The sequence below is a fragment of the Lynx canadensis genome, chromosome A1 (genome assembly GCF_007474595.2).
Source record: "Lynx canadensis isolate LIC74 chromosome A1, mLynCan4.pri.v2, whole genome shotgun sequence".
Classification (NCBI taxonomy): Eukaryota; Metazoa; Chordata; class Mammalia; order Carnivora; family Felidae; genus Lynx; species Lynx canadensis.
Genome location: NC_044303.2, coordinates 51795663 through 51819763, shown reverse-complemented (window position 1 = coordinate 51819763; position 24101 = coordinate 51795663). Strand labels below are relative to the sequence as shown.

The 24101-nt window shown below is 35.6% G+C and overlaps 1 protein-coding gene across 7 annotated transcripts in view; it reads right to left on the bottom strand.

Moving 5' to 3' along the window:
• Positions 1–663: 663 nt before the first annotated feature.
• SCEL (sciellin) overlaps positions 664–24101 on the bottom strand; it is a 174314-nt gene continuing 150876 nt past the window's right edge. For all 7 annotated transcript variants that reach the window (XM_032592327.1, XM_030312283.2, XM_032592335.1 and 4 more), the window contains 7 exons: positions 20111–20173; positions 14385–14477; positions 12470–12541; positions 10204–10278; positions 5941–6049; positions 3859–3961; positions 664–2413 (listed from right to left, as the gene is read on the bottom strand). In XM_032592327.1, the coding sequence (XP_032448218.1) occupies positions 2397–2413; positions 3859–3961; positions 5941–6049; positions 10204–10278; positions 12470–12541; positions 14385–14477; positions 20111–20173 (532 nt within the window). In that variant the 3' untranslated portion in view covers positions 664–2396. The remainder of the gene's footprint in view (positions 2414–3858; positions 3962–5940; positions 6050–10203; positions 10279–12469; positions 12542–14384; positions 14478–20110; positions 20174–24101) is intronic.

The window sequence follows — 24101 nt, the reverse complement described above, 5'->3', positions numbered from 1 at the left end:
AGCTGAGTAGGAAAACGTTCCAAACACTCATGATGTTTTTATGGTAGTAAACAAGTCCAACTCTGCATTGACAGTCAGAGCTGGACCATATGTTGTCACTCATATCTAAGTAGAGGAGTGGTTGCAATCAGACAATTAGGGTGTACAGATTACTTCTCCAATACATTTTTATTTCTTTGCCTTATTAAAACAAAGAATACTATCTTAACAAATTCTATTTCCAAGATTATTATATTTCTTCCATTTTGCTTTTTTAGAAGGATATTGTCATGCTGCAGCAGTTCGTTCTTTTTAGAGGTATCTCTTAATTAGCAATAGAATTCAGGACCTGGTATTCTGAGAGTTAGGCAATTGTGTCCAGGAAAAGTATGCCAATAATAACATAATTGATTGGCTGAAAAAAAAAAAAAAGAGATCTTCCAAATGTCTTAGAAATCTGTATTCCGATGGTGCAAATAAACCCAGACAAAATGAAGTGGTCTTCGTGAATTGGAAGCCCTGATCTCTCCACTCTATATTTATTCCATTTTTATAACAGCTTTGGGTTTAATTTAATACATTATTATAGAAGAAAGGGTCCATTAAACAGCTACAGAAAAGTGAGAAATATGTTCCTTTTAAGTTTTTTTAAATGAAGCATTAAAAAGTAGAATACTTCTGAAATGATATTCAAATGATTTTTAATTACTACAAAGGCATTGAGATGTTAATACACTTTATATAAAAGGCAGGGATACTATTCCATCCTTCCTTTTCTGTCACTAATTTCAACCCTAAGAAAATTATTTCTTTTGATCCACTTTGATAGCATGTAATAAAAGAACAATAAAACATATGGCTCAATTACCACTGCTTCTCATCAAGCATGAATTAATGAATATCAAATTATTATTAATTGTTTTTTTCTGGCTTCTTCTCCATAGGACAACAATTATACGCTGCTGCATTTTGATAAGCATTTTGTGTTTAACACTTTGTGGACCAGGCCCTAAGAGGAACAGATGCTTGGAATCATTATACAGAAGAATAATTCTTTAAATTTATCAACACTCGGAAAATACATGATGATCATTTATTCTCCCTAGTTGATGTCAGTTTTTCACAACTACCTTAAGCTTCCCTAAAATTCCACCCTCCCCTCAGTGTTCTATGTGCCTTCCTTTGAGAAGCAGTTGCTATGTGCATATAAAATAGTTTATAAGTTCAATTTCTCAATTTTAACACTAATACTCATTCCTCACATATGATTATTGAATTTTCAATTCCTTGAGAAAAAGCTCTTTAAAACTAAAAGCTATAGCTCAAGCAGCTAAAGAATTAAATTAACCAGCATGGCATAGGCTATAATAAATTGTGATCTCTGTAATTGACAAAATCAATGTCAGTGAATGATATTTATAGACACTTCACAAAAAGATCCTGTGTAACTGGTAGTTCATTTTATTTTTATTTATAAGCTGTCTGTAATTGTAAAGTGCTATGTAATATGAGTAGATGTGATATGCCAAAGAGCATGTCTCTGTAATCTATAACCATTATTTCTCAGAAATTATTCATATACCCAGATTTTGAAATGCATGCAAAGAAAATTTAACAAGGTATAATATGTAAACTATACATGTCATGAGATTTTACCCATTACCCACAATCCTTGTTTTTTGTTTTTAAAATATTCTATAAAAATCATTTCTGTGGTAAATTGAAGGATAACATTAAATTGTTTAGATACCCTATTTAGTTCAATATACTTAACAGACACATATTCAAATATACTTTCAAAGAGCAAGCAACACGTGTTTTAGAATCAGATAATCTGAGGAGCAGAAAGGGACATTAGAAATAATTTTGTCTGGAAAGATCAAGTGATTCTCTGAGGTCCATACAGCTTTATGTGAAACACCTTTCCACCAAACTTTGTTTAAAAAAACAATTCTATCAACATTTCTTTTGCATGTGAAAGATATACACGCATATCTTGCTTTTTTGACAGTTCATCAGGATGTCAATAATATCTGTAAATTCAAGTCTGTAGGGAAACAAAGATGACAAAAAGGAAACTTGTCTACTATGGTCACCACGATGCACAGCTCACATACGGAGCAGAGACGGACCTAGTTAGTGTTGACAGAGCTCGTTGCCATGAGAAGCATCATTCCTTTGACATTGGTAACTGGAACCACTTGAATTTTTCATGGCTAAATCTAGCCGGATATTAGATGGTTTCCTTTATGTATATGACTTTATGGAAGGCAATCAGATTATTTATGCAATAGCAGAATTGTTAGTTGTATACAAGAGTCAATCTTCAGTGTGAAAGCTTTTCTAGATTACATATTCTTAAAATAAAATTTTAACATCCTGATAAATGCTTTTATCTTGATTTCCATGTGCCAGAATTATTGAATCCACTTTGCTGAAAATTTTAAAGAAAGTACCAGTTAGAAATACAACTTCAGTACAAAAATAAGCCTGTAACGAAAGTTTTTTAAATAGCCATTCATCAAGGGGGTAGTGGTGGATTAAACATTTTATTTTTTATTTCTGCTGCATTCATCACTCTGGCTTTTGGTCATATACCATGAACACAAAGTACCAATGCCTGGCGCTCATATTTAGGAGATTCCTCTGAGAGTCATATCTTGACAACTGCTGTGTCCGATAAAATAGCAATGCCTATGGGGTGCACATAGTCAGGGAGGAAGGCACAAAGACTTCTGAGTCTTTTGATAGTCATATTTCCTAAACCATTTCGTGGACTTCTGGAAGACTGAAAGTTTTAGAGCTGCCACCATGCACATCAAGTCCCTTGATATAATATTGTATCATGATAAGGCTGCTGAATTAGGAAGAAAATGGAATATGGGAACTGGCTAGGGAAAGCAGAAAATAGAAGGCGAAGTATGAATATAATTAGGTTTGTTCTTGTAATTGGAACTGCAGCCTGATGGAACGTGGGTTTCTGAATATTTCTCAGAGCATTTTCCAGATGTAGCCTCCCAGTACCTCATTAATGTCACACATTTGTCGTTGAATTCCATATTTCGGATCCCATGTAAGAATCACACATGCTCCTCCTTCATTCACCATACCAATGAGGCATCAGAAAACTCACCTTCACATTGTGCTGTTGACCAGCTATCCAATATCATTCTGATTATTCTATCTACTTACCATTGAATTAAAAATAAAATACTGGCTATTAAAAACTGATCAATTTTTGTAGCATTTTATTTTGCTAATTTAGTGTACATTGTGCATACCTTTTAAATCAACTTTTAAAGTTTTCATGCTGTTTAAAGAAAATGAATTAAAAACTCAAGTCCTTAGTGTTTTCTTCTCACACCATTTATGCCAATTAAAAGCCCAAATTATAGTAAAGTTGGTCTTAAACTCACAAAAAATACTTGATGCTATATTTAATATAGAAGTATATAGAACTAGCTCTAAACTTCCCATTTAAAAGTAACATTAAAAAGCAGTTAGTGGAATAATCAAATTAGGTACAAACGTATATTTCAGGACAAATATGAAAGGTCATTCACAGAAATGGACTTCAATTCACACAATTATTTGAGCAGAAAAGATCTATTTTTGTTCAGAAAAAAATAGAAAAATTTCCAAAATAAATCCTCTTTGCCTAGTTGTACTATGTCTGGTCTGATATCAGGAGACAATAATAAATGCTGGCTGATTTTATACCCTAAAATACTACCATAGTATAACTATCTTCAGCTAAATTCTTAACTAAGTAGAATTGATAAAATACTTTTTACTTTATTGAAATCCTTCATTTCAACAATATTAAGTGGACATTAATATTAGTAAAAGCGATCATTCCTTAAAGAGCTTAACACTTACCCATAACTTTAGAGTAGCAAGGCTCACAGTGTATTGTCTGTCTATAAATCCAAATACTGTCACCTGCTTGTAGGTTTTCCAAAGGCCGTTTGCATATTTCACACTAAGGAAAAAAAACAATATGTAAAATTTACACACATTATATATGTAGACTCTTAACTGTAATTTAAGGGATAGAAAAGCCCTTTCAATTCATTCAGTACCATCCTTCATAGCAACACTCAGATTTGAAAGAGGACCCACAGGGAAAGTGAGAATGCACTTGTTTATGATCCTACTGCTGAAATTTTCAAATAAATACTTACAACATCTCTCCACTCTGAAAATGTACATTTCAGGGTATATATACCACTGAAGTTTCTCCTGAACTCACAATAAAGTAGATAAAAATTTTCAAAAGTTGGTTATGCCAAAGATAAAATCACCACTCAATATCTCAAACAAAAACACAAAGCATACTTGTTTGCTTACTAAAAGTTATGCTGTCCAGTTACAGTCTCATTGGACAAAACAACTTCTGATCTTACATAAGGTTTAGGGAACAGTTTGTTTTGTGTTGTGTTGGTTATGGAGATAGAAAAGGGTTGACATCTGCCTTAGACCTGTGCTCATTGCAAACAAGTTCACCTGCCAACTGGCTGACTTTCAAGCATGAGCCTGTCTCTGATTGTTGGCTTTCAGAGGCGAGTTCACTAAAGCAAATTGTCATTGATCAATTAGTCCAGGTAGTTCTATTATCATGGCTATAGAATAATATATCTTTTCCTATGAGTGTGGGGACATTTTTATTTTCAGCTAGTAGTATTTTATAATTAAATTGAAAATCGAAACAAATCATTTGAAATATAATAAATGGACATTATTGTTCTTTACTAAAAGTCATAATCAGGAGAACTCTTTATTTTAAAAAGTTTTCTGTATAATAGCTTTAAGCAAATAATAAATAAACAAACAAATAAGTAAATGAAATAGCTTTTATTTTATGTGGAATTCTATATACTATGGCCTAAAATTGGATTCTTTTTCTCAAAATGAGACACCATATATCTGATTGCTATGTGTCACTGTCTGAAGCTAATTGAAGGAGAAGCAATCAGTTGTTAAAGTATTACATTTACTTGACTGAATTAGATAATTTGCATCAACCACAGAACGTCAGCACAAAAAGGACCCTTGGATTTAAGCAAATGATTCTCAAATTGGCTGCCCTTAGTTCTACGTAAGGAGTTTTGAAAAATACCAAAAGGAAGCATCTTTGAGATTTTTTATTTAATTGGGGCTGGCCCCAACCATTCTGTTTTTCTCCTAATTTCCCCAGATGATTATGACATACAGCCAGCATTAAGAACCACTAGTCTAATCAGCTACCCCATTTTACAGATAAGGGAACTGAAGCCAAGCTAATTAGGTGATTGTCCAAAATTATAGCCATAGTTAGTGAAAGTTAGAACTCGAACTCAGGCCTTCAGGCTTCCAGTTCAGTGCTCATCCATTTACGTCAACAACCGTCACGTTGACCTACCCAATATTACTGTGAGAAGTAAAAGAAATGGCATATAGCCACAAACTGAAGCATTGTACCACATAAGCTTTATTATTATTATACTAAGCCACAATTAGTTAGAATTAATCACGTTCTCAAAAGCAGACTGAGTTTCAACTATTGTGAGGTCTATCCATCCTGAATACATATACCATATAAAAAGCTGCTAACTTTCTTCTCAATAATTTCTTTTTCTTTCTGGATTTCGTTATTTTTTTATGTAATGCATGATTCATTAAAATGTTGCAAAAACTTTTATAAAGAGAACAAGTGTTTATATTTTCACAGATTTAAATCTCCAGGGTAAGAGTAATAAATGTGTCAGTAATCAACTCTAAGCCTAAAGCCAAGATAGTAATTATAAACCTTTGAGGTTGAGGCTGCATAACTCCTAGAAATATTTAAGTAGTGCATTATTAATGTGGATGAGAACATTTCTGAAAGTTTTAACTTCATCGCATGTATTTCATTAAATAATTATTTTTATCCCAGTCATATGCAATGCCGTGTTTAATGAACTGCAATAAACATACCCTTACCTTGAAGCAAGTAGAATGGCAGCAAATTTGTAATTCATCTAAAATCATTTTAGTGTCTGTGCCCAGTGGTTGCCGGCAGTAAGTGCACATTTCTCTTTCGATGACAGACCTATAGAGACATAAGCAATTACATGTAAATTTGTCATCATGCAAAAGATGGATGTATTCCCCACAAAGACATGTGGAAATGATAGCTTAATTTTGTTGATACTTCAGGAAATTGTGTGAAAATCAAAGAAAGTTGGGGACTTACTTGTTCTAGAGATAGAATTGATTCTCCTAGCTACCTCAAAATGATATCAAAGAATTAAGATGAAGACAAATCTCAAGTTATTAATTCATTAGCAATCAAGAGTGCAGCTGGGCAAGGCAACGATGTTCACAGTTTCTTAATTGAACTAGGTCATGAGTACCCCTTGAAGCTAGAAGAGGGTTTTGAATTATTAATTTTCATATATTATAGAAAAATTATGCTGTAGATTAATATAAAATTTTAACTCTCAAAACATTCAATAGGACAAAAGTACAAATCCGTTCAAGAGTGTTTTGGTAAATTTGAGGCTCCAGGGTGGCTCAGTCAGTTAAGCGTCCGACTTCAGTTCAGGTCATGATCTTGCAGTTCGTGAGTTTGAGTCCCACATCAAGCTCTGTGATGACAGCTCATCTCAAAGCCTGGAGCCTGCTTCAGATTCTATGTCTCCCTCTCTCTCTGTCCCTCCCCAACTCATTCTCTCTCTCTCTCTCTCTCAAATAAATAAATATAAAAAATTTTTTTAAATCATTTTCATAAATTCACAAGTGATGGGTCTGTAGGACCCCAGACTCTGGGGTCTAGAGTCCCCAAAATGTTCTCCTATGACAAGTCTCTTGGTGTCATTGTAAGAATCAGAATATTGGTGTAGCTTTCATGACAAAATTTATATTCTCCAACAAGATATAACCCCACCACAAATTTGATGAGGAAAAGAGAGTATTGTTATTTACTTTGGAAAGAGAGTGTTCAGTAACAAATGAACCATAGATATGATCAGCAAGACCAAAAGAGCTCAGGTCACAAAGAACCTTAAGAAAGGCCAACAACTCTGTGATTTTTTTTTCCTTTTGGAAGGGACTAGGACTGTCTTAAATAGTACCTTGCAGAATTTACTAGTTTCAGGGAACTAGCAGTCAGGCCTGAAATTTTCAGAGTAGGGTACATAATAGAAGGGTAAAATAAAAATAGCCAATATTTATATAGTGCTAATATGCTTTATAATACATGCAGAGTGCTTTCCATGCATTTGGTTATATAAACTCATTTCTTGCTCGCAACATTGCTGAGAAGCTGGTACTGTTATTTTTACATCCTTTTACAGAAGAAGAAACTGAGCACAGAAGGGTAATAAATTTGCTCTCATCATGCAGCCAGTTGAGTGGCAGTGGCAGGATTTGAATGAAGGCAGTGTGGCCCCAGAGTCCCTGTGTCACCTCTAGGCCTGCCCATGAGGACTATCAGGCTCACTGTGTGAAAGTGAACTAGTCGTGCCCAGGAGCCATGCTCCTATGATCAAGCCCAGGACTAGAAGCAGAGAGGAGGGAAAATGGGTGGAAGGAGGAGGTAAAAGAAGAAAGGGATTTAAGTAGATGAAATGTGTCTGGTTTTATACTCTCAGTCATTCTAAGAATTTCCTAGTCCTTATGCATATTAATAAATATTTTCCCCTTTCAACTAACTCTACAGCTAATTCCTTATATGTTCCTGGCAAATACTTCCCTATGGGGAAATTCATACATATGCATATACACACACATACATGCACACATACTTAAATTTCCCATGTAATATTGTAATCCTGTCAAGAGTAGAAAACAGGCACTCTCCAATCTTCTTCCATTCCCAGAGGCACTGAGGTAAGAGCTGGGAATATGAAGAAGAGTAAGACAGTCTCCTTTTTTCCACGAGGGTAGCCAGGTGTGTGATTCAATAATCATAGCATATTATGGATACGTGGAGAGAGTTAGGAGAGCACGGCTAACGAAGCAACTATTCCCTGGGGTAGAGTCAGGAAAGCCGTTGTGGAAAAAGTGCCACATGAGTTAAAGCTTGAAGACAAAGGGGCTCTCAAGGTGAGTTGGGCGAGGTGTGGAGGGGCATAATGGGGGAATTTCAAGCAGGACAAACAGGACGTACCAAAGTGCTAGAGAAAGAAAGTATCTGGGGTGATTAAACGGCCATCAACATTCAGTAGGAGCAGGTTCTAAAGGCCCATAAATAATTGTGCAAAGGAATTAGACTTTATCTTGTTAAGTGGGAAGCCACTTTCAATGGGATTGAAATGCTTAGATAAGAACTCTGGGGACATAGCTAATTTCACACAACAATCAACAGAAAAAAGTTGCTTGACGGGCTGGTCTTACAGAGAATTGACTTTTGCTCTGATGACTATGGAAAATTTCAAGGACCACTTTAATAGCGGAACTGAAATTCTTCATATTAAGAGCAATACTTTTGTGAAGAATGTTTTCCTTCCTTAAGTTAACAATGATAATATCAGCCCAGGGAAGGCTCGGATGATAGTGTTGTCCTTATTAATATCATACTGTTGGGGCACCTGGGTGGCTCAGTCAGTTAAGCGACCGACTTTATTGACTAGCTCAGGTCATGATCTCATGGTTCACGAGTTTGAGCCCCATGTTGGGTTCCATGTTAACAGGGATTCTCTCACCCTCTTTGCCTCTCTCTCTCACACACAAAAGAAATAAAATAAACTTTAAAAAAAAGGATCATATTGTTAGCCAAAGACCTTCTCAAAGCATTATGAAAAAAAGCTGTTTTTATTTGTTTGCTTCTGGTTATTTAGGCAGCATTTGTAATTCTAATACTTGTGTAGATGACTTTATTTTTCTAAGAAGTGTGCTTTAAAAGCAAGACACTCAGAAGATCACTGGTAATACAAGATCTTAAAAGAGTGACAGAAAGAGGGTAGAATTTTGGTGCCTGGCCCATCCATGTTTTCCTTCGCAAATACAGCATTAGTTTATTTTTTTCAGAAAACATTTACTGAGTAGCCTTAGGTGCCAAACACTGCATTACAAGCTTAGGCTGTGCATAAAAATAAGATATGTCCTTACCCTCGATAAGTCATATTTCTAGCCTCTCCTATAAAGGAACATCACTAATAGAATGTTACACATTTGCATTACAGCTGATTTCCAGTGGTTGAGTTGAAATGCTAATTATTTTAATTTTTTCCACTGGAAATCTGCAGGTCATACTCTCAAGAGCATCATCTATGCACCCCACTGAACATTAAATGGTAAAAAAGGATTACCAGGGGCACCTGGGGGGCTCAGTCAGTTAAGCATCCAACTTCAGCTCAGGCCATGATCTCACGGTTCGTGGGTTCGAGCCCCGCATCCAGCTCTGTGCTGACACCTCGGAGCCTAGAGCCTGCTTTGGATTCTGTGTCTTCCTCTCTCTCTGCCCCTCCCCTGCTCATGCTGTCTCTGTCTCTCTCTCTCTCTCTCTCTCTCTCAAAAAAAGTAGACATTAAAAAAAATTAAAAAAAAAAAAGATCACCAACAGTGAAAGCTTGGGGTCAACATACTAGCACTAACTTGATAATCACTGCAACCCCTGTCCTCAGAACTGACTGTGGGCCCAGACTGGGTCATAGCAGCATCTCTATGCAGCTGTTTGTAGGTGAGCTGGCTCTGGAAAACCACAAGGAGAAAGGGCTGAGGGCACAGTCAAGTGATGCAATGAAGCCTAGACACTAAATATGTGGCATTACTAGGGACTCCTGGGAATCAGCAACAGCAGAGGGGCTGGTCTGGCAGGCAGCTGTAGGGCATGGAAAGCTCTGCTGGAATAAAGCACAGCAATTAAAGAGCAGAAACAGCCAGGAAGCCACGGAATGAATTCCTGGATGCAGAGGTTGTTGTACGTTGTTCCATCCACACACACGTATAACAATCACTTAATTAGCATCTCTAAGTTCAATGGATGAGAATCATGTATTTCAGTATTATATATATAATAAAAATATATCAAATATGAATATAAAATATATATAACATGTAAAAGTATATATACACACACGTGTATATACATATACACTAAAATATATAAAATGTTATATATATATATGTATATACACCTATATATGCGAATATATGTATATATAAGTATGTATGTATATATATGCATACGTATATGTGTGTGTGTATATATATATATATATGTATATATACTTTTAGATATGGAAATGTAGACCAACTCACCTATCTGAAGTTGAATAAACAGTTTGTATGTATTTTCCAGAGATATTCTCCTGATATCCATCCTTCAGTAATTTACTAGAAACAAACAAAATTGACATGTGAGGACTGAGCTATTTCCCTAGTGTTGATGTACACACCCATACACAGGTGACAAAGCACACACACCTCATGCAGCTTTGTCATTCTTCTCTATGATGTTACAAGTTAGGACCATGTACTAACCTCTTTCTTTTTTTTTATTTTTTTTATTTTTTTTTATTTTTGGGACAGAGAGAGACAGAGCATGAATGGGGGAGGGGCAGAGAGAGAGGGAGACACAGAATCGGAAACAGGCTCCAGGCTCTGAGCCATCAGCCCAGAGCCCGACGCGGGGCTCGAACTCACGCACCGCGAGATCGTGACCTGGCTGAAGTCGGACGCTTAACCGACTGCGCCACCCAGGCGCCCCCTTTTTTTTTTTTTTAAATGTGGAAAGTGCTGATGCACAAGCCACCTCCAGGTTGATATAAATTGACAAATCTACTGAAGGAAATAGAGCATAGGACAAGGAGCGCAGGAAAAAGCGTGAGCAGGAAAAGAAGTTATTTCTCATGACATGCATGCTTGCCCCTCCCTCATTCATTTGCTATAGGAAAGCCACATGTAATCTAACACAGAAAAGGAAATATGCAAAGCATGGGCCAGTGTAAGCACATAGAAACATCAACATTCACAACATCAACATTCTCTGTGTAGAGACACAGAGACTCTTAAACTTTTAGAGAAAGCTGTAGAAATGTTTATTTTTACTTGAAAACATCCAAGAAAGAAGAGTCTAGAATGAAAGCAAAAAAGTGTAATTTTAAGTCCCCTTTGTTCTATTTTTCAGACTGCCCCAGTTTGTAAATGTCAGTCCTTCTGTGAGACAAATGAAACTTGCAATGCACTAACCAGCTGGCAGCTCATAATTGCTTCCCAACTACTTATGCTACCTGTGAGTATATTAGGGCTGGAAGCAATACATTCCTATTATTTCATAGGGTGAGTGGTAATTCCACAGACTTTACCTGGGATTTTTAAATAAGAAATCTTTCTCCCTCCAATTGTCCACAGGCAGACTATTGTCAGAAAGAGCACTGGGTGTTGTATGGAAACCAATTTGACAATAAATTATATTTACTTTAAAAAAAGAATATAAAAAAGAAAAGAAATAGAGTATCTTCGGAATACATAACCCACAATGCTCAGTAAGAGTTTGCACACATTTGTGCATGATACATATATTATTACTTCCATTTTCTTGATAAGGAAATTGAGACTTGAAGAAGTTAAGTAGATTTTGCCAAAACCACTTGGTTAGTAAATGACAGACTCCATCCCAAATCTGATGCTAGGGCCTCTACACTATCCTACACCGTCAGTGTGGAGTTTAGGGAGATTTAGATTCAGCAGAAAAATCAAACTTGAGCCTGCATTTTACAAAGTAAATTAGGTGTGGTTTTGAGAAACCTTTTTTGTTTTTTTGGAAAATTGTCCATTTTCTGACATGTATTGAATTTCCCAGAGCCCTTTCAGGAACCCCTCTCTAGAGATAGTCTCCCCTCTTTGAAATGGGCTCTGGTTAACACATATGTCACGTACATCACATTTGTAGTCCTAACCAGTATATTACTCCACAGGTAGGCTAATTCTTATTTTTATACTCCCTGAAAATCAAATAGGTTGTGAATTCATGATCTTGGTTGACATTCTTCTCAACATCCATCACTCCAAGCAGCAGATTTTTTTGGATATCCATTCTCTGTAATTTGGGCCAGAGTGTATCTACTAAAGGTAACACCCCTTATTTCAGATGAGAGGTAAACAGACAGATAGATTAGATTAGATAGAACCAGAATAGTGTATAGAACTATTCAATTAAAGTGTGACTCAAAATTAGCATGAGAGTATCTGAGTAACTTTGTGTAATTTTGCATTGTGTAATTTTGTAGGCTTGTTATAAATGTATAGTTATATATGATCATGTGAGAACTTTCACATGGTTATCCTATTATGTATATACTTGTTATATTCAAGCATTTGGTTCATCCAATGACAATGGTTATTTGCCAACTACTTAATATTGGAAACATTACAAAGAATGATATACCTAGAACTCAATATACCCCTAAATGGTCTTCTATTTGAGAAAAGCAAACATACTCCAAAATAATAGCATCTCTCCTAACATAGATGATTTCAAAATTAGAGTAAATGTAGCAAAATATTTTAAATAAATTTCCAGTACCTGTTCTCCACATAGGTCCTTGTGTATACCACAGTATCCTTTGGTCCTGCATGCCTGGTTTCAGCATTGGAGCTGTAACACGAACCATTTACTTAATGTTTAAAGCTTATTTACAAGGATAATAAAAACAGCAAGGCTATTATCCAATTCAATGCAAAAAAATAGTGTTTATATATTCCTTTTAAATTATAACTTTTGAAATGTAATTGTTAAAGGGATACTAATCCACTTCTGCAAAATTTCTTCACATCTCCTATTTTGTTCCTGGTGTCCACTGTTTTGGCCTACTTCCAGAACGCTGCTATGGAAATTGGTCGCTCAGAATATCTGTTGTAGAGCACGAAGACTATTTTGATATTTATAATACATTTTAATGTGTTTCCCTGGTGTCCCATTCCTATTTTTCAAACCATAACTTTCCCCACAAACCTCAAAAAGTTGACCTTAGCTGCATATTTTTCCCATATATTAGGACATTGAATATATCATGTCATTCACTTCTGGTCTGCCAAATTTCTGTGGACAGATTTGCTGCAAACCTGATCTGTCTTCTCCAGTAGGTTAAGGATTTTTTCCTTGCTGTTTTCAGGATTCTTTCCTTGTCTGTGTATTTTGTGAATTTGACGATGATGTATCTTGGTGGTGGCTGACTTTTGTTGAATCTAATGGGAGTTCTCTGTGCTTTTTGGATTTTGATGTCTGTGCCCTTCCCCAGATTGAGGAAGTTTTCAGCTATAATTTGCTCAACTAAACCTTCTGCCCCCTTTCCTCTTTCTTCATCTTCTGGGACTCCTATGATACTAATGTTATTACATTTTAAGGAGTTGCTGAGGTCTCTAAGCCTACATTTGTGAGAATGGCTAAAATTAACAACATAAGAAACAAGAGGTGTTGGCAAGGGTGCGGAGAAAGGGGAACCCTCTTGCACTGTTGGTGGGAATGCAAACTGGTGCAGCCAATCTGTAAAACAGTATGGAGGCTCCTCAAAAAGTTAAAAATAGAACTACCATATGATCCAGTAATTGCACTACTATGTATTTACACAAAGGTTACAAAAATACACATTCAAGCACAGGTACGTGCACCTGAATGTTTACAGCAGCATTATCAACAATAGCCAAACTATGGAAAAATGTGTGTGTGTGTGTGTGTGTGTGTACACATATACATAATGGAATATTACTCAACCATAAAAAGAATGAAATCTTGACCTTTGCAAGACATGGATGAAGCTTGAGTGTATTATGCTAAGAAAAATAAGTGAGAGAAAGACAAATACCACATGGTTTCATTCATATGTGGAATTTAAGAAACAAAACAGATGAACATATGGGAAAGGGGAAAAAGAGAGAGAGAGGGAAAAAACCTTAAGAGACTCTTAACAATGGAGTACAAACTGAGGGTTGTATGGAGGAAGGTGGGTGGAGGGATGAGCTAGATGAGTGATGGGTATTAAGGAGGGCACTTGTGATGAGCACTGGGAGTTGTATGTAAGTGATGAATCAGTGAAATCTACTGAAACCAATATTGCATTGAATGTTAACTAACTAGAATTTAAATAAAAATCTGGAATGCAAAATAAAAAGTTGACTTTAATGAACTTTAATGAACATGATAACAACTAATTTAATGAAACTTTAAAATCTGCCTAAAGAATGTCAACACCAGTGTCACAAACAGTTTTTTTTAATGTAAAATTTTCAGAAAAAATAATATTTACACTTTCCTACCCAGATATCAAAGCTTACCAACGACCAAGTTGCTAATGCAACACCTTTGTGTGGAGCTGTTTACATAAAGCAACTGATAAAATTAGAAATTTCTGCATTTCAAAGCAAGGGGAGGTTTAAAGTAAGATGAGTTTTAAAAACAGAAGGAGAAAGTCCTGTCACTTGTATATAATTGGCCGTGGTACCTGTGATTCTTCCTGGCTTCATAAGAATGGGCAGGAGTTCTAGTAAACTGGATGTTTATAGCATCAGTGGATCCACCGACTTGGCTGTCTAGCCTGGGAAAGCAGACACAAATATTTGGCACTTAAATGAAGGCCACTAGAAGTTTTTTTGTTTTATTAAAATTCTATTCAATTAAGTTTTTACATACAACAAACCTCTTTATGTTTGTCTGGCTTCTGTGCAGATACACAAATAGAATACATGTACTATTTTACACCTCCAGAGTGACCACTGTCTTACCTTAAAGAATAATCTACAGGCATGTGTCATATTATCTAACATTAGAATAAAAGACCTTTTTATCAAGGGCAAAAACCATCTGAAATTGGTTCCAGTAACCTTGTAATACCAGCAGTGCCACTGTAGAAAGCATCTCATGTACAATATGATAAACTTGTGAGTTTATCAATTTAATGAAAATTATCCAGTGGTTGCTTTTGGAAATTCGTTTCCATCTTGTTTTTAATGGAAAAAATATTTTGAAGATTACAGAACTCTGACTTAGATTTCTGCTAATTAAAAAGTGTCACAACGTTTAACAAGTGCAGGCATATTTTCTTTTTCCTCTGAAACAGAGGAAAATTTTAATGCAGGAATAGCAAAAATTTTAGCCACTTTTCATCCCTCCAGGTTAGTAAACTCCAATATAGAAGAGATGTGAAAAACAAGAGGGCAGTTTAGATCTTAATCAAGCCTTATCATTTTTAAACATACTTTCCTTCCATTTCCAGATAGCTCTTAAAGAAGAGGAAAACATTGTTCACATATTATCTCTGGCATACAATCATCTTCTACTTTTAAGACAAATGTTTCACAAACCATACAGCTACATTAAAATTATACTAAGTAATGAGAAAGTAGAATGAACATTAGAAAACTTTCTAACGTAATTATTAGAATATGTCATTCCAGGAATAATAAACCTAGCTAGGAATTGCTTAAAAATATTCAAATCATTTAACATACAATAAAAAACCCATTTTTAACAGATAGCTTCAAGGAATGAAGGTTGTCAGTGAGTTTGAAATGTGTTTGCACCATCCCCAGCAATATAAAATCAAATATCACCAGTTAGTTAGCAAAATCTTCAAAGAAGAAAGGGGAATAAACTGCATACAGTACTATAATGGACTGAATTGTTTCCCCCCCAAATTCCCATTTTGAAACTCTAACCTTCATTGTGAGTTGGAGACAGAGACTATAAGAAGGTAAAAAACGTTAAGTGAGGTCATAAGGGTGAAGCTTTAATATCACAGGACTTGTGTCCTTGTAAGAAAAAGTGACACCAGAGATTTGTGTACGTTTGTTCATACACAGAGAAAAGGCCATGCGAGGCCACAGTGTGAAAGTGGCCATCTGTAAGCCAAGGAGAAATGTCTCAGGAGAAGCCAAACCTGACAACATCTTGATCTTGGACTTCTAGCCTCCAGAATTGTGAGAAAATAAATTTTTGTTGTTTAAGCCACCTGGTCTGTGGTCGTGATCTTGGACTTCTAGCCTCCAGAATTGTGAGAAAATAAATTTTTGTTGTTTAAGCCACCTGATCTGTGGTCTTTTGTTATGGAAGCCCAGACAGAGTAATAATAGAAGTAGCATCTCCTAGCTGTGTTTATCATAAGATGATGATAATGGCTTCACTAAGATTTAATTGTTATAATTGTGAATGAAAACTAAATGCTAGTAAGCAAATTTGAAATGTGGAACAATAAACTTTTTGACAGGTTTTGCTATGCCAGTAGGTTTGGAAGATGACAGATTTTTTTTAAAAAGACCTTTTATTTTGGAATAATTTTAAGTGTATGGGAAAATTACAAAGACAGGTGGAGAATCTGTCTACCCTTCACCCAGCTTCTCCTAATACTAATATCATACATAACCATGGTATATTTGTCAAAACTAAAGAATCAACGTGGTACAATACTATTTACTAATCTACACACTTCATTTGTATTTCATCAGTTTTTCCACTGATGTCCTTTCTCAGTTCCAGAATCAGAATCAGGATATATCTTCCACATAATAATCATGTCTCTTTAGTCTCCTAGGCTCTGTAATACTTGCCAAGTCTTTCTTTGTTCTTCCAGAGATGGTGATAGATGTTAAAAAGGAAATTCTATCTTGATGCCAATAAGTGGTAACAATATATTTTTTTAATTATTTAGAACCATAGAAATAGTTAAAAAATACTTTGGCAACCAGTGAAATAACCTGTGGTGCTTTTTACAATGCTACTGGGCCCCACATCCAGATATTCTGATTTAATTAGCTTGGATTACAGCTTAGGCACTGGGATTCTTTTAAGCCTTTTCACTGAGTCTCACATGCAAGTTAAGGTTGAGAACCACCACCTAAGAGGTTGGGCAGCCCATCATCTTACGCAGAAGAGTACTGGTTCTCAAAATGTGGTCTCTCTATCAGCAGGTGGTTGTGACATACACTAAAGTTTGGCAACCAGTACAACTGAGGAACCCTACCCAAGTATTGCTCTCAGATGCCTTGAATAATCCTCATAAAGGAGAACTCATGACTCACAATGTTTGTTAATTAACAGTTTTATCATTAAAAGTTATTATTCATTGAAACAAATTGTTGAATTATAACTTCCAATTAATGGTCATAGTTTCGTGTCTTAATTAATTAAATAACAACTCTACAAAATATAAATTCAAACACTGTGTTGGATCTTACAGAATTTCAAATGGGATTACTCTTGAGAAAATGTTTCCTGTGGTGGAAATTCAGCTTGAAAATTCACCTATCTGGAACCTTCATACATTGCTAGTGAGAGTATAAAATGGTACAGCTGATTTGAAAATAGTTTGGCAGTTCCTTAGATGGTTAAACATAGAGTTACTATACAATCCAGCCATTCCACTCCTAAGTATACACCCAAGAAAATGAAAACATATCCCACACAAAAACATATATACAGCATTGTTTACAATAGTTAAATACAATCCAAAATTCAAAGACAATTCAAATGTCCATCAATTAATGAATAAACAAAATGCTGTTTAGCTATACAATGGACAAATACTATTTGGCAATAAAAAGAAATAAAGTACTAATACATGCTATTAAATGGATGAATCTTGAAAGAAGCCAGTCATAAAGGACCACATATTATATGACTCCATTTATATGAAATGTTCAGAATAGGCAATTCATCGAAACAGAAAGCAGGCTAGGGATGAGGGGTTGGGAGGAAAATGATGTGTGACTGTTCATGGGTACGGAGTTGATTTCTGAGGTGATACATATGTTCTAAAATTGATTGTGGTGATGGTTGTACACTCTATGAATATGCTAATTATAAAAATATATTTACTTGGACATCCAATTACTATACAAAGTGAATACATTCATAAAGTGAATCAAGTCTCAGTTTAGCAGATTGGCCCAGGACTCTTATTTAGATTTCCATTGTCTTACTAACTTAACATTAGCAACCTGAGATTCGAACACCATAAAACAACTTCAACTGATAAACATCGATACCACTGCAAATTTTATAAATCTCTTTTGCATAAAGAATAAAATCTTATTAAGAGCTTACTATTTTGTATCCTATGTGTTGGAGTTTACTTCTATAAAATGTCAAGGTCTTGAGCTCTTGTAAAAAACTATACATTTTAAACATAGTTTTAGAAAGTAGTCTACTATAAAAAATAGAGGACGTGATGCCATAACAATCAGGTTCACCCCAGCCCTCTAATTACTAAACTTCTACACTTAGTCAAGTCTCTTACTCTCTGTGAATTTTCTTAATTTTCTTCCTATTAAATATTTACCCATTTACCCATTTTGAAAGTCCTTTTTTGTAGCCAGAATACATGGGCACAAAAATTGGGCCCAGAGATTTCTTTTTGCCATTCTGTTCCAGGGGAAAATTTTTATTACAGTTCTTGTGTCAGTGCCAGGGCGGTGCTTACATTTTCCATTTCATTTCTAGAGAGCAGACCATGAAACATTGTACATATTCAGGATTGTGATCGAACTGAAGGAGAATGAACACTACCTGGAAACAGAAGTCAGGGATCAAGAAATGGTTTTGTACTGGTGGTAGTTAAGGCTTCTTGATATAGTAACTGAATGTGATGATTCCTGTCTCACTGGGAGAGAGTGGGTACATTTGTGAATGTATGTCACAGTTGGATTATGTCAGGCAGGAGACACAGACAAAACTGCAGGAAGGGAAAGGAGAATATGTGTATCTTATTGTCAACCATGGTGTTTTCCATCTATACACCATCTTCAGTGTAGATGGCCACATCCATAATACCTTGCTTTAGAAGGCCAGACAGGCCATGAAAAAGCTTACCACGAGGTAAGCTCAAGGTATGAGGAGGTAGAAACTGCAAAGCAGCAAAGATTCTTGGTTATCAAATAGATATAGGGTAAAGAATAAGAAAGCCAATACGCAGAAGGAAAAGCAAGACAAAAATAGGAAGCGGCCAATATTCAGGAAGTAGCTAAGTTATAGTAATAACAAAGAACTAGGGTTAATGTCCAAGGATTCCTTACGGAATGTCCTCTGACCAAGAAGAAATAACCTTCCAGATCAGGCCACTATGAGGTCCGCCCATGCTACCATTCCTGCTCTTAAATTTCCGTAATATTCCATTTCTTCATTAATCCTTCATAAGCAAGTCACTCTGAAATTGGAGCATGTGTCAAATCATATTAAAATGAGAAGTCCTTAACCATACATAAACATTTACTTGCAACTTTTTACCTTAATCATTTCCAGATAATACTTGAGTGAGACTGGCTAACTGTAAGCCCAGTCCTGCTTCCAAAATAATGGATGTTTTTCTAAGATAAACAGATTCTATTGAAAACTTACCCTCCCTAGTTTTATCAAAACCTTTTGTGTGATCACAAGAAAAGAAGTCAGAAGATGATTTAGGGAATTAATGGAAGAGAAAGAAACTAACATTAGATGCAAGAGTCTTTTGTAGACATTTTGGGGACCCAGATCTCTTTCTGCTTTTCCACTCTCCACACACAACATTGACAGTATCATTTCTTTGCATAACAAAATTTTTAATAGAAAAGACAACTGTACCTTATGAAGGTAAAAAATAGGAACCCATTGTTTTTAGAGTCCCCCACAGGTCTGGGGAGACTGCAAAACACGGAAAACAATTTAATTCTTCCCTAAACAGTCTGTAACGACAATGAAGTAGAGCTTCTATCCCAACTTTCCTTGTATAAGAAACAAAATACAACAGTTTTAATGCCATTATACTGTGCAGTGTAAAGAAATTCCAAAACTAGGTCTTGTTTTGTAGCTGTGATGAATTTGCGCATTCTTTTAGCACTAGGTATCCAAGGAAGACATTCCCAGAGTGCTTTCTGCACCACTGAAAAACTACCAAGCAACAATAAGTAAAAATAAATTTTCACAGCCAAGTGCAGAGCTTTGAATTTCCATGATGCCTTTTACACTAAGCAATTGAATAGAAGGCCCTTAGTCAGAAATTCCAACAGAATTTGAATTTTGTTAACTTTTTCCCATATTATCTATTATTTACTCTGCATATTGATTTTTGTATTTCAATCGTATTTATATCTAAATACCATAATACAATTCAACTCCTCAGTAAATCTTCTAATGTTATGTAATTTGTGTAGGCTAATATGAAATTGATAACAAAAAAAAGTAAATTATAATAAGTCTTACCTTCCATTTTTATTTTCAGAGACATTAGAATTTACTTCAATTAAATTTTTCAGGTCTTGGTCGCTATAGGTGAAAAAAACCCACATAATTATTATGTATAATATAAATATGTATAAATAAATATATATATATCATATAGAACATTGGAAATCAGACATTGAGCTATTTGATCTATAACTCAAATATGAAAGCATAGATTATGTGTGAGAAAGAAAGAACTAATCTTTTGGAAGATTTGAGAAATCTGGTCTGTAAATAAACAATTATTTATAGTCTCATTCAGTTAACATTTAATGAATACTAACTTCGTGTCACAAAGTACTAACTATGTATTTTCACATGGATTATCTCATTTAGATCTCACAAAACCCTGCAGGACAGCATCTGGGGCTCAGGAAGGCTAAGTGAATTTTCCAAGGTCAATTAACTAATTTGTAAAAGAGTCAAGATTTGAGGCCAAGCCACCTGCCCATCCAATATCAATTCTTGGATATTTAATTAGAGACTTCATTCCATCTTTGTAGATCACAGAAACATGAAACCCAAAATTTGAATAAATAATACATAATGTGGAGGATAAATGGGACAATTAGATTCTTGAATCTTGAGCTGCAGCAATGATTTTCATATGCTTTCACGATCTACAATGTCCTCTGATATGTTTTTTTTTTCCAAATATTAGTTATTTATATATTGGCTCTATCACTGGTGGTTCTTGATTGTTTTTTCCCCCATGAGTTTGGAAAAGCCTTTGTCATGAACCCAATTGATTAGGACAATTGTTTAGAAGCCAGAACAATGAGGCCATCTCTTCTATTTCTGTGGACAAGTTAATCAACCTTCTTAATCTTCCTTTTGCAAACTAGACTAACCCTATCTAATTTCATTAAGTTGTGGTGAGAATGAATGAGTTAATGTAAGTAACATTCATGGCACAGCGACCTCCGTTGTGGGTGAACTAAATAAGCATAAATAAATGACAGCTAACAGAAGTTCAGTGACACAGCAGGAGGCACTATTGATTTCAGTATTTTGATGGACTGCCTTTTCATTTGTATTTCTGCTCTAATTTCTCTCATCTTTGGAATTAACTCTAGTTTTTATAAATCTCCCTGCTCATGATTTTGAATAGTAGATTTAAACAAGGAATCAGAGTATGGACTCTCACTCACAAAATTAATATTGATAAGGATGAAAAATACTACAAAAATTTCTTGTAGTGTATTGAGATTTAATACTCCTTTTATATAACATCCAAACCACCAATAATTGATAAATCTGCAAATTGGGTAGCATTCCATAGCTACATTTAAACTTCACATTTAAAATACTAGCTGCATAATTTTGAAAATGTAGAAATTAGTTAGATTATTTTTTAATGGGAGTTACAGTAGGGAAAATATGCTAAGTAACACAAGTAAAAAGCACAAGATTTCAGAAGTAGCTCAGAAGTATTGCAATCAGACTGATCAGAATCAGACTGATTCTGCAGTCTGAATGATGTAAAATTCAGAATTGACTCTCTCAATGAACTATGTAAGGAAACTTCCCAGATCACATCATTCAAATTTAGAAAGGGAGACAGAAGACTTTTGCTAAACCCCGATGGCCCTTCGCTAATTATTAGAGCTACCTTCTTGGCCTCAAGGGCCACTGTACTACTTTAATAATCTGGGCATTAAGTAATCCTCCTTTGATAATTTTAAAATAATACTTTACTAAATACTTGGGGATAATGAAATAAAATTAAGAGAAGTACCATGATGTCACATATCCAGTTTCACCAGGATATGTGAATCTTGGGGGAATTAGAATTTTGTCCCAGCAAATGATTCTCCTACTGCTAACCTAGGATGAACTGAGGGCCACTGATGGACACTGATTGTTTTCACTATAACTTGAGAGTAGAGTCTCACTGCCATGGTTACATGGCTTTGCACTTAGAAACTGCTCCAAAAGATTTCTGAGATTAAATTTAAATTCCCTTTTTCCACTTCTCTAGGGGAGACCTTTAACTACCTTACCTAGCTCTGAGAACAGATATTAAATGGGTCCCCAAGGGGAAGACATTAGACCCCGAACTTTTAAGGCAGTCAGCTCCACCCACATCCAGACACTTAGTGTGCACCATGACCTTGTAGGAAAAGATCAGTAAAGGAAGTGATGGACATTTCGTCTCCATTGGTGTCAGTCACCCCTGAATTGCATATATTTCTTTTTTTATGCAGGTCTTAGATCTGGCTTTGTATCCTTGTTCTGGGACATTGTTAGGGATGGAATTGTGTTTCCCCCACCAAATTCACATGCTGAAGTCCTAATGCTAGTATGTCAGAATGTGACTTTACTTAAAGATAGGGTCTTCACAGAGGTAATCACATTCAAATGAGGTCATTAGGGTAGGCCCTAATCCAATATGACTGGTATCTTTACAAGAAGAGGAAATTTGGACTAAGACACACACAGATGGAAGACAATGTGAAGATACAGGATGAAGGCAGCCTTCTACAAGCCAAGGAGAGAGACCTGGAATAGACTCTTCTCTCTCAATCATCAGAGGGAACCAACCCTGCAGACAAGTCACCTTATTCTTGGACTTCTAGCTTGTAGAACTGTGCGAAATACATCTCTATTTTAAGCCCCTCAGTCTGTGGTACTTGTTATGGCACCCCTAGAAAACCAACAGAGATCTCCTGTGCCTTCACAACATGATTACACTCGGTTTCTCAGCCTGATCCTGCACATCCTCACTTCTGCTGGCACTTTCTGTTCCTGGCTTCTGCGGACGCTGGGTCTTTGCACATCCTCCATCCCCGCCCAAGGACCCAAGCCTTTGTGGACTCCAGCTACTAGGAGGGAGAGCAGGAATAGGCTTGGGCCTGAGAAACAAGGAGAAGCCAGAATCTAACAAATCCAACAACTACAAGTAGGTAACTCAAAATTGGAACCTATGCAAAAGCCTTCAAAGAAGCGTATGCCCAAAGTGGTATAATTGTGAATCATCAAATAAACCACATTAGTGGTTTCATAGAATTTTTGTTGTTTTTATTAAACAGCATCACATATCAAATTTGACAGAGTGGATTATAGTATTTTATTCTGAATAATCTATACTAATATGCAAAGCAAAATGAAAAGTTCCAGAGTATGAGAAGCACAAAATGTGTATTTGCTTTGGTTGCTCACTCTGATTGACGTCATCAGCTAGATTGGAAGATCCGATAAAAGAAGTTCAGATTGCCCATAAACTTCCCAAGTTGAAGGATACAAAAATAAATTCCCACTCTCAGTAACAACACATCTATTGCGTCGTGTTTTTACACTGTGGTAGAAAATGAAAAGCTGTGCGTCAAAGTGTGACAAGTAGATTTTTATAGAAGCCCAGCTACATGCAGCAGGGTGGAGCAAAGGCTTGATTCCAAACCCTTTCCATGATAGTTGCAGTGGAAGGAAGACTTTATAACTCTATACATTTATGAGCAATTTGAATTAGCTCCAAGAAAAATTGCCAGTTCTCTGTGGATACAGTGAGGAAGGCTAAAAAGAAATTTTGTTAGCCTTTGCACCTAAAAATGCTTTTTTAAATGTAGCTTTCAAAATTGGGGGCGGGGTGGGGAATGAGTTACCTGTTATGTAAAGTCACAGCACAAATCTTGAATATAAGCATTTATCTTTGTTATAGTAATATCTATTTTCCACTGTCCCACTACAGAGCAGATGAAGAAAAAAATAGGTATCACTATGTCTGCCTTTATACAACTTTTCTCAAGATACGCTCTGCATGAGAGAAAGTTAACAGCTCACTCACCACTCTCATGAGGGCGTGGGAGGTATTTATTAAAAGCTGCAATATGTTTCTCTCTCTACAGTTTACTTAAATTGCTTTTGTAGAGTATCAAACACATTTGCAAAATTAAGAGCCTCCATATAAAAAATTTACTATGGCACTTCTTCTATGCCAAGAACTAAATCTTAGGCATTAAGCTTTAGTTCA